We start from the raw sequence: 17,631 nt of genomic DNA, 5'->3' as shown, positions 1-17,631 counted from the left end.
TCAATAAATGGTTGCTGAATAAACGAACAGAAAATATCAAAAACTTTGACTCCACTTATAGGTTTCTGTTTGAATTGCATCTTAAGATTTGTCTCTTTGTCATTCAGAATATACAGCATGTCATCATTGGGAAGAATGTTATAATTTTTCAAACCTTATTAAAGATGAATAATCCCTGGGATCTAACATAAACTGATTACAGTTTGGGGTGCTGGTATTGTCTAGCCATGGCATGCTGTTTTTTGATGTTGCTTCATATGTCTGCTTTTATAACACAGGGGCTCATGTGACCATGGTGACTGGGACTAATGATATTCATAAAGGAGTGAACTAAGCTAAATTTATTTCTAAAATGTTTTAAAAGTCTACATTTACCAAAGATTACACTTTCCTTGTAGCTTCTGGTAACTAACCTAGGGCTGGGTGCAATTTTCTATCATGTGATTCAGAAAATAAGAGCTAAAATGTACCAACAATTAAGGATAAGATATTAATATTAAGATTACATATTTTAATGATATCATAAACTTAGATAGATATCACAGAAATCTAATAATCCAAGCTCAATTCATTCACAACTGGAACAAAAAAATTTTGGGACTGTCTACTGAAACTTGGGTATGCACGCACATGCATGCACACACACATGCACACACACCCATCAGTTAAATCTCAAAACCAAAACACTATAAATTATTTGTGGAATGCAGAACTCTTCTGAGTACACGAGAAGCAAGTCAAAAGGTGACTAGTACAGTATCCTGGAAAGCACAAAGGGTTAGGACTGAGGCATCTGCATTCCACTTCAAACTCTTCTAGTAATCAGCTGTATAATCTTGGACAAATACTCTCTGTGAGAAAATGAGCAGAGTAATACATAAACTGTTTGCTTACCTCACAGACCTGTTGCTTCTAACATATCACAGGAGCTCACAGACACAGAATAAATAGAATGAGATAAAAATAATGGAGGTCTTTTTAAAAAAATATAAAGTATTAAGAAGGTAAGTGATGATTTCACATTTATATCCAGAAACTAGACAACTGCAAAACAAACCAATATTATGGATCCTATCTAGGGAACAGTAAAGTGCCTCCAGGGAACTTGGGAAGTAAGATCATCCCTCTCAGAAGTAAGCTGCAAAATCAACACATAATAGACAGGGCAGATAGGCAAAATTGCTTAAATGAGATGGAGAACCTAGAAGATTTCTTTAAAAATCTTCCAGTGTCTGATACTGAAATAAAATATATCACATTGTGTTCCCTATAAACAAAGTTTCAAACAACTAATTTAAAATGCATGACAACAATAATGCAAAAGGCAAAGATAGAAAAATAGAATTTGAATAAGAAGAAATGGGTGTTGTAATGTAGCTAACACTGAAAAATAATAAAAGGAGGTATAAATAACACAGTAATAAGAGGGGAAAGTGGAATAAGAATAATTTAACTCAGATAAAAGTCAAGAAAATTCAGAAAAAAATAAATTGTAAGATGGCAAATCCAAATCCAAATATAATTCATAATTATATTAAATGTTAAAAAATTTATAATAGATTAAGATTGTCAAGAAAAAATTATATGCTGACAGATCTTAAACATAAGGACACGTAAAATTGAAAGTAAAAGAATGCAGGAGATATACCATGCAAGTACTAAAAGGAAACTGGAATTAGCTATATTAACACAAGACAAAGGAGATTTTAAAGCAAGAAGCATTACTAGAAATGAAGAAGGCCATTTTATTATTTTAAATAACTTAATTCACCAGGAAGATATTGTAATTCTAAATCTGGATAATTCAATAATGTATTTTCTAAATAAATGAAGCAAAAATACATAGAACTAAATGGAAAAAAAAGAAATCCACAATCACACTGAAAGACTTTAACACCCCTCTCATACAAATAGACCAAAACCAAGCAAACAAACAACGACCAAACCCTAAGAACAGGGAAGATGTACAGAAATCAGTCAACAAATCTGACCTAATTGACATACGGTTGAACTAAGTATTTATTAGGCTGGTGCAAAAGTAATTGTGGTTACAGTAATGCTAGAAACACATTATTTCAAGTCCACATGGAATCTTTACCAAAATTGATTATAATGTAGGATGTAAAGCAAGCTTCAACAAATTGCAAAGGACTGAATCATTCAAAGTATGTCTTGGCACAGCAGAAGTGTAATAGAAGTCAGTATCAAAAAGATAACAAGCAAATCAGAACTCTATAAAAATTGAATGTTACACTTTAAAATAACCCACCGGTCAACGAAGCAATCAAAGTGAAAATGAGGAAATGTTTTACACTAAATAATAATAAACTTGTGGAATGCTGATAAACCAGTGTTGAGTGAGAAATTTACTGCTTCAAATGAATAGGAAAATAACAAAAGCTCGAAATCCATTACCTAACATACTATTTCAAGAGGCTAAAAAAAAAAAAAATTAGTAAACCAAACCCAAAGAGTGTAGAAGAAATTAATTATGAGGTTAAAACATTAAATGAAGCCAGAAAAGGCAAAAGTTGACCCTTTGAAAATATTAAGATAACCCCTAGCATAACTGATTATTAAAGAAGAAAAAATGACTAATACCAGGTTTGTAAAAGGGGACCTTTTTCACTGCATTTGTAGACATTCAAAAGAAAAGATACAATAAACAAGTTTATGTTAATAAATTTTACAATAAACTGACTACTTAAAAAAATCCAAATTGATATAAGAAGCAATTTGAAAATGATCAGTCTAAAATCTATTACAAACTTTCCTTCAAAGAGGTCTCAAGGTCTGCAACACTGAATTATTCCAAACATCAAAGAATTAGCAGCCAGGTGCGGTGGCTCACGCCTGTAATCCCAGCACTTTGGGAGGCCATGGCAGGTGGATCAGCTGAGGTCAGGAGTTTGAGACCAACCTGACCAACATGGTGAAACCCTGTCTCTGCTAAAAATACTAAAAATACAAAAATTAGCTGGGTATGGTGGTGAGCATCTGTAATCCCAGCAACTCAGGAGGCTGAGACAACAGAATCGCTTCAACCTGGCAGTGAGCTGAGATCACGCCATTACGCTCCAGCCTGGGCAACAAGAGTGAAACTCCGTCTCAAAAAAAAAAAAAGAAAAGAAAAAAAGAATTAGTATCAATTTGTTGAACACCGATGTAGAAATCCTGAACAAAATATTATAAAACATCTTTAAATACCAGCAATATCTTTTTAAAAATCATATCAAAGTGACATTTATTTCAGAGATATAAGGTGTTTTAACATTTGAAAATAAATCAATTTAATATACCACATTTGAAAAGAAAAACGGGAGAAAAGACATATGATTACCTTGACAGATGCCGATAGTATATTTGATAATCATTTAAGTCACTTATAAAGAAGTTGTTAGCAAACCAGAAACTGAATCATCATTAAAAAAACATCAACCACTTGGGAACATACCTAAGGAAATCTGTGTAAAACCTCTACAATGAGAACCACAAAATATTAAGAGAAAAAAGAAGATCTACATAAATGGAGGAAGAAAGCACTAAGTTCAAATCCTGATTATGACACTATTCATATGACTTCACAAAAGTTATTCAATCAAGTCTCTTCAGCTATAAAACAGGATTAAAAAATTCCAACTTTCCCAAATTGTTACAATAGTAGTAATAATATATTTAAAATGTATAATTCATAAGCATTCAATAAATATTTCGATTTTGACATATTTTCTGTGGCTGTTTGGCCAAAAAGATTGCTTTCCTCTTATACATGGCATATTTCCTTCTGCATCCATCTCCTACCTCATGACCACACTCACAGACAAGTATGTTTACCTGTTGTAATGCAGTGATTGCATCACCAGGTCTTTCCATTTTACTATAAACTTTTGCTAGAAGAACTTGACAACGTCCATCCTCCATGAGAGCTGACAGTTCATTTACTATGAAAGAATGGAATGTAATGGAAAAAATTATTCATCTTAAATAAATTTTTATATTTTTCCAGAATTTTAAAAACTGGCCTCTAGAAAAAATGATTTTGAAAAATAGTGAATATGGTTAAAATTTTCTCAGTCAGTTGCCTGAAGAATGGCCAAATTAAAAAATAAAAGAAAAGATTTAGGATAAAAACTGGCTGGATGAAAAGTTAAAGAACTGGTTAACAACTAGAGGCTTTTTAACAATTTAACACCACAATAATTTCCATTTTTATTCTTAAGTGTATAAAAATTTGTTTACTGAAGTCATTAGAAGATAGAGTAGTTGCTATATGCAATTAAGAAGATAATTGCTCTTTTAAAAATCATAGATATTTGATAAGCAATAAAGTACAGGTGTTAAGAGCACTGACTTTGATGTTTAACAGTCTGGTTTCAAATCTAGGCTTTACCACTTACTAGCCCTTTAATTTTGAGCAAGGTACTTAACCATTCTGTAATTCCCTCTTATCTGTAAAACAGGAAAAATGATAGTACCTACCTCACAGGGTGGATGTAAGATTTTAAAAGCTAATAAGTTACTAAATAAGTTAAAATATGTAAAGTAGTGAAAACAAACTCTTGTACATGGTAAGTTCTATTTAAATATTTGGTTAATGCCAAATGTTTTGTGTCTAAGAACAATAAAAGAACCCTAGATAATTAACAAAAATGTTTCCTCCACCATTTGTCAAGTGCACAGTTCATGACACGCCATGCCATTTTACCAACTAGGTAGTCCTGGACATATCAATAACACTGAGTTTCAGATTGCTAAATTTAAAATGGGTATGATTATATTTGCCTCAAAGATTAATATGAGTCCTGATAAGAAATGTATGAAACATATATGAAGGCATCTAAGTATGTCATGGGTATGCTCGGCAAATATTAAATGAAAGCATTTATGTTACATAAATATAATATACCCATTGTAACTAAAACATACGATACTTGAATCTCTCTCCCCCTACAAACTTTTCAAAATGTATATCCACATTTAGACCTTTCAAGTGTTTCAAAAGAAGATCTGACAAATCCATGCATATATTTTTATGGAACTAACAACACTTCATACAATAAATACATTTATAATTAGAAGAATTTAAGCACCAATGTCATTAAAGCTAAACTAAAAGATCATTTTGAAAATATCAGAAAACTTACAATGGGCTTCTCTCATGATGTGTTCAAATGTATTTTAAAGCTACACTAAACATGCTGTTGGCAAAAGAAAAGAAACATACACAATGGAATAAAATAAAGATTCCTAGAATCAGAGTAATGTATATGAAGGAGTTTATCCACAAATGGCATGAAAATAAAATTGGCTATCCATGTTAGAAACTATATAGTAAAACTTGTATGTTGATTAAAGTACATGGATTAAAGTTCTCAATATAAAAATGAAAACAATATAAATGACAAAAATATATGGAAATACTTTCACAATGTTAGGATTAGGGAAGGTCTTTTAGAGAGTGACAAGAAATTCAGATGCCAAAAAAACACATGAAAAGCAGATATAAGATCATTAAATATTCTACTTGATCAACGATATAATAAACAAATCTGATAAAGAAAAGACAGCCTGGGAGGAAATATCTACAACATGAATATTACGTAAAGGATTAAAGACAAAGACTATAAATTAAAAATTCCTAGAAGAAAATAAGATACATGAACAAAATAATACCTAACCTTATCACTCATCAAAGAAATGTAAATTAAAATGTTTATTTTTCATGACTAACACAACATAATGTCAGGAAGTTTTTATCCTTAAGAAAGAACAATGGGGCAAGATTCAATTCCAGGAAGTACAGAGAGGTATATGTATATAAACAAGGATTTTATCTCAGTACTGCTTCCAACTATTTCCCAAGCTAAATGTCTATTCCAATATGAGACTCATCAAATCAATTATGATATTAACATACAGTAGAATACATATGCTAAAAAATAAAGAAGAGCTATATTTCTAACAAGGAAAGAAGTTATTAAATGAAAAATGCATACTGCAGAATTATAGGCGTACTATAATCCATTTAGATAGAAAAAAGTGGTAGGTATAATTGTGTATATATGAGAGGCAAAGATGGGGGCAGGGAGACTGAATATCATGATATACAAGTTGTTAAATATGGTTTTCTCTGGAGAGTGGGAGAGGATACAACTTTTATTCACTTCTGTAATCTTTAAATTCTGGCAATGGGCAATCACTAGATTTTATTTAAAAATAAAGATCTTAGGCCCGGTGCGGTGGCTCACACCTGTAATCCCAGCACTTTGGGAGGCCGAGGCAGGTGGATCACGAGGTCAGGAGATCGAGACCGTCCTGGCTAACACGGTGAAAACTCGTCTCTACTAAAAATACAAAAAATTAGCCAGGCGTGGTGGCAGGTGCCTGTAGTCCCAGCTACTTGGGAGGCTGAGGCAAGAGAATGGTGTGAACCCAGGCGGCGGAGCTTGCAGTGAGCTGAGGTCGTGCCACTGCACTCCAGCCTGGGCAACAGAGTGAGACTATCTCTCAAAAAAAAAAAAAAAAAAGAAAAGATCTTAAAAAAGTAAAAAAGTAAATTTTTACAAACTTGAAAGAAGGTAATTTGATAGTATCCAAACAAATTTTACATGCACAAAATCTTCAACTCAGCACCTGACTCTAAGAAATATATGCAAATGTGGGCCGGGCGCGGTGGCTCACGCTTGTAATCCCAGCACTTTGGGAGGCCGAGGCGGGTGGATCACGAGGTCAGGAGATCGAGACCACGGTGAAACCCCATCTCTACTAAAAATACAAAAAATTAGCCGGGCGTGGTGGCGGGCGCCTGTAGTCCCAGCTACTCAGAGAGGCTGAGGCAGGAGAATGGCGTGAACCCAGCAGGCGGAGCTTGCAGTGAGCCGAGATCGCGCCACTGCACTCCAGCCTGGGCGACAGAGCGAGACTCCGTCTCAAAAAAAAAAAAAAAAAAAAGAAATATATGCAAATGTACACTAAGGAATGATACAGTGATATTCATTGGAACATGGATTATAATATCAAAATAATGGAAATCAAACTAAACATCCAATAATTTCAAGAAAATTAAGTAATTCATTGGTGTTATGGAACATTATAATGCCTGTAGATAGAATAATATGAATAAAATTTCCTGGAAGAAAATAAGATATATAAACAAAATAATACCTAACTTTATCACTCATCAAAGAAATGCAAATTAAATGCATGATGTACTGACATCAAACTATCTGGGACACATACGTGGAAAAAATTGCATAAAAGGAAGACTAACAGTTTTGCACAGGAAAATCACATTACACATATATACACACACATATATATAGAATATATATTAAATTACAAGCTACTAGGGAGGTAATTTGAGAACAAGGCAAATGGAATTCATAGGAGAAACAGACGACTTACGCATTATATTCTTTTATAGAGCTTGAATTTTAAAAAAGAAACATGCTACTTTTTAAAAAAGTAAAGATTACAAAAATGTTAATGTGTTTAAATATGAGGTAGCTGTAATTTAAAGATAACTTTATATTATTTTGGAAAGTAAGCTATATTTCTATAACACAATTAACTGTTTCATAAATCTGCTACTATATTTTAAAATATCACATTTTAGTAGAGTGGCATTCTGATAAAAGAAAAAATACACATGTATTTATATAACCAACCACAAATAAAATATTGAGAATACAAATACATATTTATGCAATATAAAAATAAAATGGATCAGACTTATCAGACTTTTTTCAAACCAGAAAGACTTCATACCAGGTTCATGAGCCAGAGCATGTTGAAGAACTTTTTCTGCTTTGTCATACCATTTCAATTTTAATAAGAGCTCAGCCAGGTCATAGTAAAGATAATTCTTTTGTCCAGTTTTCAGAGCAGCTTCATAGTAAGTGATTGCCTAAACAAAATTCATTTCATTTAAGGGAACAAGGCAATGAGAATGGCATTCAAGCACAGCTATTTAACACATTACAGACTTAAAGCACTGGTATAACTAGAAATAACCAGGAAGAATTGTAGGCATACACCTGCCTGTCAATTAAGTATGTCATACTTCTCAGAGAATAGATCATCACATGAAACAACTAACATTTCTTTTTTTTTTTTTTTTTTTCAAGTCAGAGTCTCACTCCGTCACCCAGGGTGGAGTGCAGTGATGCAATCTCAGCTCACTGCAACCTCTGCCTCCCAAGTTCAAGCAATTCTCCTGTCTCAGACTCCCAAGTAGCTGGGATTAAAGGAGCCCACCACCATGCTCAGCTAATTTTTTGTATTTTTTCGTAGAGATGGGGTTTCACCATGTTGGCCAGGCTGGTTTCAAACTCCTGAACCAAGTGATCCACCCGTCTTGGCCTCCCAAAGTGTTAGGATTACAGGCGTGAGCCACTACACCTGGCCAACAACTAACATTTCTTATGTTAAGTAGCTAAAGAATGGTACTTGGCAAAGAATATTTTTTACAGGTTTTATGAGGCCAGTGAAGCTTATCAAAGGCATACATTTTGCTAGCTGTTGTACATATGGTCAACAATTACCAGGAATAGGGCAAGAATATAATAGTTAAAGAAAAATCTGTTTCCCTTACTAAAAGAAAATGAATTCAAAACGCGTAGCTTGCAAAAATTGGTGCAACAGAAAGAACATTTATCATGTTTTGTTACATAATGAAAGAGATGTAAGAATAGCAACTTTATGGTAATTGATTTGGTAGCAAGGATTCTAGCTGCAAGATGAAGCAAGGTCTAGGGTCCAAATAATCATCACAAAATGAAGCAATGAAGAATCTGATAAATCTAAGAAGGGCTTTAACACAAATCCCAGTTCATAAATACAAATTTGGAGTTTACAACCATTAAAGATGCAAACGGTGCTTGCTGAAGCTTCTCGAGGACAGGGTGTGATAAATTTGATGCGACATATTTCAAACAATAAAGTACTTACCATTGAGTAGTTATGAGTTTTGATAAGTGCTTTGCCCATTTTGCTTGCCAATGTTCCATCCTTCGGGTTCTGATTTAATGCTTGCTCATATGCTACTATGGCTTCTTCAGGCTAATATTACCAGACACAAAAAATAAGCAATAAAAAATAGCATAACTGGGTCCCATTAAAGGGATACAGTTCTATAATTAAGCTCTACATTTGGAATATTACATAAGACTTGGCGTATATTAAAGCACAGGAACTTTAACAATTTCAAAAAGGTGATAAATGAGAAGAGCAGGTATGGGTAGGTATAATTTATTAGGATAATTCTACCCATATTAATTGTGCTCTTGTCTATATAAATTACAATATGTGAACTAAGAGATACCATCTTGACTTTTCATTTCCAGAAGTCATTAAACTGCCAGTTATAGAGGGCTGAAGGATTGGTTCCCTTTGAAGAAAACACCACCTTAGTCTGTAGCTCCCTTTATCCTTCTGTATAAAGAAGACTCCTAACATACTTCTGGTACCAACTTTACTTTTTTTTTTTTTTTTTTTTGAGACGGAGTTTTGCTCTATCACCCAGGCTGGAGTGCAGTGGCGCAATCTTGGCTCACTGCAACCTCCACCTCCCAGGTTCAAGCAATTCTGCTGCCTCAGCCCTTCCCAATAGGTGGGACTACAGGCAGGGCTAATTTTTTGTATTTTTTGTAGAGACGGGGTTTCACCATGTTGGCCAGGCTGGTCTTAAATTCTTGACCTCAAGTGATCCGCCCCCCTTGGCCTCCCAAAGTGCTGGGATTACAGGCATGAACCACCGTGCCTGGCCTCATCTCTATTTCAAATAAAAATAGTACTGAATTACCGGATCTCAACTTTAAAAAAAAAATCAATTTTTTAAAATTGATATCTCCCTTTTATTTATCCTTTAAAATGGATACCTCCCTTTTATTGTGATGGCTGGATCTTCAAATATTAAACATTATTTTAAAAAATATTCCTTTTAATAGAAGTTGTAATCACAAATAGTTTTAAAAAATGCAGTTCAGTAACATCAGAAATTTTACCTCTAGAATATTCATGTATGCATCACCAAGGAGAAGAAAAGACCGAGGGTTAGCCATTCTTTCAGCAATTTCTCTGGAAATCAGACCAACATTACTTAGCATATTGAATACAGGTATCTTCTTCCAAAAATAAAATAAAATAAAAAATAAGCTCCCTTATTTTAGTTAGCCAGTAGCTTTCAGAGTATCTCTATATACCCAACAGTGTAATATTATAAAAACCTCATGCATACCCACACCTAAATTGTTTATGCTAGATCGGTTATTTCTGTCACAGAATCTTTCCATTTTCTGAAATGCAGGTAACTGAGTTCAGATAGATAGTAAATATCTAAGTTCTCCTTATTTGGACTTACACATTTTGCTATGTTTACTTCTGAAGTGATGTGGGAGTGAAGGTACCAAAAAAATGATGGGAGAATAAAATTTTACTGTCCCCCTATGCATCTTGAGCTCTGATACTCATGGCATAAATTATATGCTGAATTAAGTTACCTTAAAAAATACCAAGTCTTCTATTTCAGTATTTGTTGCTTATATTTGACCTGAAAATGTAGACTACTAAAGGTCAAATTACCAAAGTTATTGAAATAATTTAATATACAGTATTTCATCTAACTGGTCCAAAAACTCTTGAGAATTATTATCCCAGTTTTACAGATGATGTTAAGAGTTGCAGCTGATGTGTCAGATCTTCCTGAAACAAAACCTATACTTTTAACTATTACATTATAGTACATCAAAAATAAATCAACCCTATTTTGAATTATTTTCATATCATTAGAGATGACAGTGATGATCTTTTGGAAATACCTTAGAAAATACAATCTAGGAACTCCAGTACATCTGTCTAAACATGTGGTGCTGCTCAGTTTCTCTGAATCACTCAGCGCTTAAAAGAATCTGAGCAGCTTCTTCAGTTTGATATAACATAGATGAATCAATACTGAATTACTTCATCAACAGTTTACTATGATCTCAAGAGCTAAAAACGTTAATTTTCTCTTACATAGAGTGTATGCTTCTATGTTTACCCTTCTGTTTGGGGAGAAGAGGAAGAGCAATCTCTCTCTTTCTCTCTCTCCGTGTGTGTGTGTGTGTGTGTGTGTGTGTGTGTGTGTTGTGTATCCCAATAACTCATAAGGGCATCAGTGTGACTTACTTTTAAGGTCATGCTCTTTCACCAAGAAATATCTGTAATCCACACATTAGCATGGTACATACTAAAATAACTTCTTTTTTCTACAACTACTATATTGATTAATAAATACGCCTGCCTATCCCCTAGATTACTGTTACATTACATGACACTCTTAAGTTATTAAAATACAGGGTACAATTTCCCTTCTCAAACAGGAAGATCTAGGGTCTAAAAATAATATTTGATAAGGAGAGCTGAGAAACCATAGTAAGCCAGTTTGAAGGAATCATAATTATGTTTTAGGGAGAGCAAACAACTTGGTTAGCGTGATTGCAGTTGGTGGTAGAAGGAATCAGGACCACATTCAGAAAACGATCTGTAAAGTATTTGCGAAGCAGTTGAAAGAAAGTTAAAAAAAAATTGGGAATTAATATTAGTGGCTAAACGTATCAAAATATAATGGGTTAATTACTTACCTAAAACAAGTGATATATAACATTTTATCTTTTCTGTGCTTCAGATAAATATCTGCCATTTTTTCTCTGGCCTCTATAAAATAAGGCTGTTCGGCTGTAACATTTTGAAGGATGCTTAAAGCCCGCTCAATATCTCCTTGGGCAAGAGCTAGGTCTGCATTAGCAATGGTAACCCGCACTTCTTCAGATGTTCCAGAAAATTCATGGATGGCATCTTGTAAAACTTTGGCTGCCTCATGCTGTAAAGATGAAATTAAGATATCATTCTTCCAAAATAGTGAACAAATAACACTAGAAAGGGAGATTTTCTTGTAATGCAGAATAAATGCTAGTATATTTATAATATTTATGAAATAAATTGATAGAATTTTCTGAAACCTCAAAAATTTAAAACTAAACCCATGACCAAAATCAGATGAGCCTGTAAATATTGTTAGCTAGATAAATGTTTTCATAACTAGGACAACAGCAGCCGCTGCAGAGGGTCACTGCTACTATATTAATGAGCACTTACTAAGCACCCAGCACTGAATAATGAAGAGCTGTACACACTGGCTCTTCATTAAGTGGCAGATTATTCCCTCCACCAGAACACTGTTGTTACACTTGGGGTGAATATTCTACCTCATTTCCAAATGTGTACCTTGATGAATCTAAAATGTCATTTAAGAGTCATCTCAACTTCAGAGATTATAAGAATTCCAGAAATGTTAAAATGTAATTTAAGTGTACCTCAGAATCAACTATATAGGGTATAATTGGCCTTACTTGTTAAATGTACTTTAAGTTAATTAATAAAACAGAAATTCTCTCACACCTGTAATCCCAGCACTTTGGGAGGCCGAGCTGGGTGGATTACTTGAGCCCAGTAGTTTGAGACCATCCTGCATAACATAGGGAGACCCTCTACAAAATATTTTAAAAACTAGCTGGGCATGGCCCAGCTACTTGAGAGGCTGAGATGGTAAAATCTCTTGGACCCAGGAGTTTTAGGTTGCAGTGAGCTATGATTGTATCACTGGATGCCAGCCGAGGAGACAGAGTGAGCCCTTATCACTAAAAAATACAATAAATAAATGGAAATTCTTTGTGATTTGGCAAATATTTAGAAATACAGCCTTCTTAAAATATGAAAAATAAGTGATTAGCAAGTGTTGCAACCTAAAACAACGGGTACAAATGACTTTGAGTTCTTCATTTTCTACAAAGTTGTAATTCTCCCAGAATTACTTTCTATCTTATTGTATATATTATTATTTTTAAAAATATCTGACTTTATAATATTCCTATGAGTTTACCAAAGCTGTATTCATCAAATATTTTGTTTCCTCATCTACTAGAATTTCAGGTTGGTACTTTCTTTTTATTTCAGTAGTTCTGGAGTGTGCATAAATGTGTGTTTGTGTATATGTGTATAAATCTTTTTAGAGATTCATAGGATTATAACTGCATTATATTATTACATTCACGGTAACCAAGAGGGTTGTACATCATGTTATTATGTTCCATTGTAGCCAACATGAGCACACTGATACTTAAGATCAACCAGGAGCAAATTATGTTTACCTTTCAGGGGCTTACAGGAAGTTTATTTTTAGTGCAAGGTAATGAAAAATAAATTTTTCTAAAGTTTACCACTTGGTCAAGGGAATACGTTTAGCTTTTCACTTTTTTTCTTTTCTTTTCTTTTTTTTTGAGATGAGGTCTCGTTCTGTCACCCAGGCTGGAGTGCAGTGGCGTCATCTCGGCTCACTGCAACCTCCGCCTCCTAGGTTCAAGCGATTCTCCTGCCTCAGCCTCCCGAGCAGCTGGAACTACAGACGCACACTACCATGTCCAGCTAATTTTTTTGTATTTTTAGTAGAGACAGGGTTTCACCATATTGACCAAGCTGGTCTTGAACTCCTGACCTCAGATGATCCATCCGCCTCGGCCTCCCAAAGTGCTGGGATTACAGGTGTGAGCCACCATGCCCGGGCAGCTTTTTAGTTTCTACTAATGTATATGTTAGAATAAGAAAGTTCACATCTGAGCCCTTAAATTAAAACTTGACCTACCTGCTCTCCATTTAAGCGGTGAAGGTCTATCAATTCAAGAAAGATTGATAAACGATGGCTTGTATCAACTTCAGTTTTTCTGTCTTTTGATTTTGTGGAAGCTCCAATTCTTTTCATTCCTGGTAAACTCATTGCCATATGCAGTGTTTTAATTGCGTCTGCTATTTCTCCCATTTTCTTTTGTGACTGAGCTTTTATCAAATGATATAAAGGATAGTCTCTCACCTGAAGAATAATATTTAATAATATTTCCTTGGAGTGCTTACAACATCAACACATAATTTACAATCCATCAAACATTAAAATAATGAGATCACTGAGAACAGTCCATCTTTGGTTGTATGCATGAGGTCTATCTCTGCCCTCTTATTAACCCTCTGATTATGTATCACATTAAATCGGATTCAGGAAAATTGCTTCTCCCTGCATCCTTTGAGATGACAAAGAGGTTGATTACATATTTCTATTGTGACAGAAGAGAAAGGGCAAACAAGGTTTATAAGGCTAGCAAATACATTGTAAGAGATTATTTGAATTTTCAGGAAAGGAATTTCTTTATCTGGCACTTCTAGGACTGATATGAAGTTATTAGATTTCTAGAAACTCTGTTTTTCCCCTTTATTTTTTTAATTTGAAGATTAAAAGTTTCAGGACATTTTAATCAAACATTGACCTTCCCCTTTGACACTACTCCTAAATATGTAGTTCTGAAGCTTCCATCTTTACGTTGGCTATCAACAGTATATACAGAAAACATAAGAGAATGATAAAAATGAGGTGGGAAAAAGAAGTCAAAGGGAAGGAGAGGACCCAGAATGAGCTGACATGGCAGCCACCTAGTGATTAGGAAGTCTATAATCCTCCTGATGCTGAGGTTCTCAACCTTAGGCAGCCTGCACATTTGCTTACAGAGCTTCGTGTGAGACTCACGCTTGTGCTCCTTCCTCAGAGATTTTGACTCAGAAAAGGTGGGGCACCAGCACTGAGGATCTGACATACCACTAGTCTTGAAAACCACTACCATAAGAAGCAGGTGATATTTTCTGCAAATTTTTTTTTTGAGATGGAGTCTCGCTCTGTCACCCAGGCTGGAGTGCAGTGGCATGATCTCGGTTCACTGCAAGCTCTGCCTCCCAGGTTCACGCCATTCTCCTGCCTCAGCCTCCCGAGTAGCTGGGACTACAGGCGCCCGCCACCACGCCTGGCTACTTTTTTTGTATTTTTAGTAGAGACGGGGTTTTACCATGTTAGCCAGGATGGTCTTGATCTCCTGACCTTGTGATCCGCCCGCCTTGGCCTCCCAAAGTGCTGGGATTACAGGCATGAGCCACCGCGCCCGGCCTTCTGCAAATCTTAGTTAGGATTCTCTAATTCACTGAAGGGTTCTCCCTTAACAGGGTTCATGACCCTGTGAAGCAAAGCAAAAGCTTTCAGAGCTCCTCCATGACTTGAGGTAGTTCAGGAAGCAACTGAACCTAGGATTCTCCCTAACGTTGAGTGGATACTGGATGTAACACATAATATCTTGGATAGAAATGTACTGTGTTTTTATATCCTCAAACCACAAAATTACTTTCAAAATGACAAGATGTTCTTTCACAATGAATCTAAAAAGAAGTTATTAAAAACTAAGGTCCAAGAAATAAACAGACAATTATTATCTTTATACATAAAAATATTTGACATAAGGATCATCATTTTTATATACCTTCATTATTGCATTTAATTCTCATTGTAACAGCAGAGTATTAGTAAATGAGTTTTACAGAAAAGAAAACTGAGGCTCAGAGAGAAGTGAAAGACCAGATGTTAACCTCAGGATTTTTGTCACCAAGTCCACAGTTTTTTACCCATACCTGAGTTGCCTGAATTTTTCCTCCTACTGCTTGTGAGTTCAATTTTTTTTTCCATTAAAAATGCAACTGTTAGCAAAATACTACAGGCTAAAACACAAAATACTTAAATATGTAAGCTTTCAAGGAGGGTGATATGTCTTATCCACTTCAGTCTGGAATACTTACCTTAAAATCATAGCTCAGACAAAGTTCAAGAGACTGAGAACACAATTTGACTTTTTCTTGAGACAAGTAAACCTGAGCTAGCAGCAGATGAGCATCGGCATAAGAGGGATTGTGTTCTAAGCAATGCTGAAGGTTATTAAAAGCTGCTTCAATATCACCTAATAAGAAAAACAATGCATTGTTATAATTCAAATGATTAAGAAATGGAGATCTGAGAGGGAAGAGGAAGAAGAGTGTTTAGGTGACGGATAGCCCTAGTGTTTGTAAACTTAAAGTTTGCTGTTCATAGGCCATGGTTTAATTCCATCTGCACTAGTTAGCTTCCTTCTAGTCTACATGAATGAATACATACCTGCAAGTCAGGCAAGCCCTTGATCCTAACGAACAAGCCAGGGAAAGCAGGAAAGGATGAGAGCCAAGCACTGGCGTTACTGAGAGGCCAATAAACGGACCTTTATTTTCCTCGTCAAAAAAAGGTTTTATTTATAATTTCATTAAAATAAATTATGTAGAACAAAAACATTTAAATAGCTAGAATTTTGTTGTGTCACTTACGTTAACAAAGAGGATATTAGTCTAGTAATCATTCTTGGTCAAAAATTCTATTACTACTATACATAAAATAACAAAAAAGGTCTAAGGATATACTTCAGAGATTCAGAAATACGAGTTATAGATTTAAAATACCTTTAAATACCAACGGAAATAATGCCAGTTGTATATCTGGGAGTCTTAAAATAGAAGGAAATAATCAAGATTAAAGTGATAGGAATCGAGGAATTGACCTTGGGCTGATAGATGCGGTAAGAGGCTCTTCAAAGGAAAACATTGCATTGATTCTTAGAAGTTTCTCATGATGTAACCTGCACTGATCTGCACTTAGTCACTTCATAAATGGGCCTTAAGAAGATGTAAGTAGGCTAACTCCCCATTCATCCTTGCTAGGAGAATGGGGGAAAAAGACAGCCTAAATGATTTTCTGTTCATTTATGCCCCTGAACTTCACCTGATGCCTCAGTCAACAAAATAAGGCTTAACTTACCGGTAACAGACATGCACTGAGACTGAAAATGTTCTTCTCAGAGACGGAGGATTAATAGAAAACTAACTGGCTGAGATAGCATAATAACTTACTAAACATGGCATCAAAGTTTAGCAATCAACCGTCAAGCATAATTAACAATGTTAGATTCTTTATCTATTGTGATACAATCCAACACTCAAAACTGCACAGGTACAAAAAGGAAAAGTTAGGCATAATAAATTTGTGTGAAAATTCTTTTAGGAAGGAGAAGGATTAAGGCGATAATTTGAAGAAATAGGTTGTACTAACAGGAGAAAGTGCATAGAGAATTAGGGTTTGCAACTAAGAGACTGAAGAAAATGAGTACTGTATGAGTAACAGAAATGAGAATCTTTGTTTCTTTTAAGGGTGAGGAGATGGATATGTAGGGTAGGATACTAAATATTTAAAATATTTCGAAGGATACTAAATATTTAAAAATGAGAAGCGGGTCATTACTGTTGAGGAAAATAGACCACGTCACCAGAGATCAACACCAACATCACATTCTTTCTAAGAGCAGTCCAATTTCCCTTGAGTAAAACTGAAAGACGTTTCAGTCCTGTGTATCTGTCTTTGTCAGAATTCTGTGTAATAAAGCATTTGGCTGGCGTTTGTCTTGGGTTCCTGGAAGGAGACTCTAACTCTTGAAATTTCCCTCATGTTAGGGATTTCTGTGTTATTCATTATGGACCCTGACAGTTTATCCTAATGAAGAGACTCATGGTGTGCCCCTAGATAGTTTATGCTAAAGATATGACTTGGAATGGAGGCTGGCTGTGCCAGAAAGACCAACCCTGTGATTAGAGGGTTGGTGCTTAGAGCCACATTGTCAGTCGGTGGGGGACTGGATATTGAATTCAATCATA

General features: G+C 34.9%; 1 protein-coding gene across 7 annotated transcripts in view; it reads right to left on the bottom strand.

The window, feature by feature from the left end:
* TTC21B (tetratricopeptide repeat domain 21B) overlaps positions 1-17,631 on the bottom strand; it is a 98,093-nt gene that overhangs the window by 47,588 nt on the left and 32,874 nt on the right. For all 7 annotated transcript variants that reach the window (XR_010113655.1, XM_055291915.2, XM_055291918.2 and 4 more), the window contains 7 exons: positions 15,700-15,857; positions 13,679-13,903; positions 11,622-11,860; positions 10,005-10,077; positions 8,950-9,060; positions 7,768-7,906; positions 3,835-3,941 (listed from right to left, as the gene is read on the bottom strand). Coding sequence is in view for 6 of the 7 variants with exons in the window: in XM_055291915.2 (XP_055147890.1) it covers positions 3,835-3,941; positions 7,768-7,906; positions 8,950-9,060; positions 10,005-10,077; positions 11,622-11,860; positions 13,679-13,903; positions 15,700-15,857 (1,052 nt within the window). In the remaining variant the exon portion in view is untranslated. The remainder of the gene's footprint in view (positions 1-3,834; positions 3,942-7,767; positions 7,907-8,949; positions 9,061-10,004; positions 10,078-11,621; positions 11,861-13,678; positions 13,904-15,699; positions 15,858-17,631) is intronic.

The sequence above is a fragment of the Symphalangus syndactylus genome, chromosome 9, assembly GCF_028878055.3.
Source record: "Symphalangus syndactylus isolate Jambi chromosome 9, NHGRI_mSymSyn1-v2.1_pri, whole genome shotgun sequence".
NCBI lineage: Eukaryota > Metazoa > Chordata > Mammalia > Primates > Hylobatidae > Symphalangus > Symphalangus syndactylus.
Note: the sequence above shows the minus strand (reverse complement) of the source record. Positions and strands in the feature narration are given on the sequence as shown.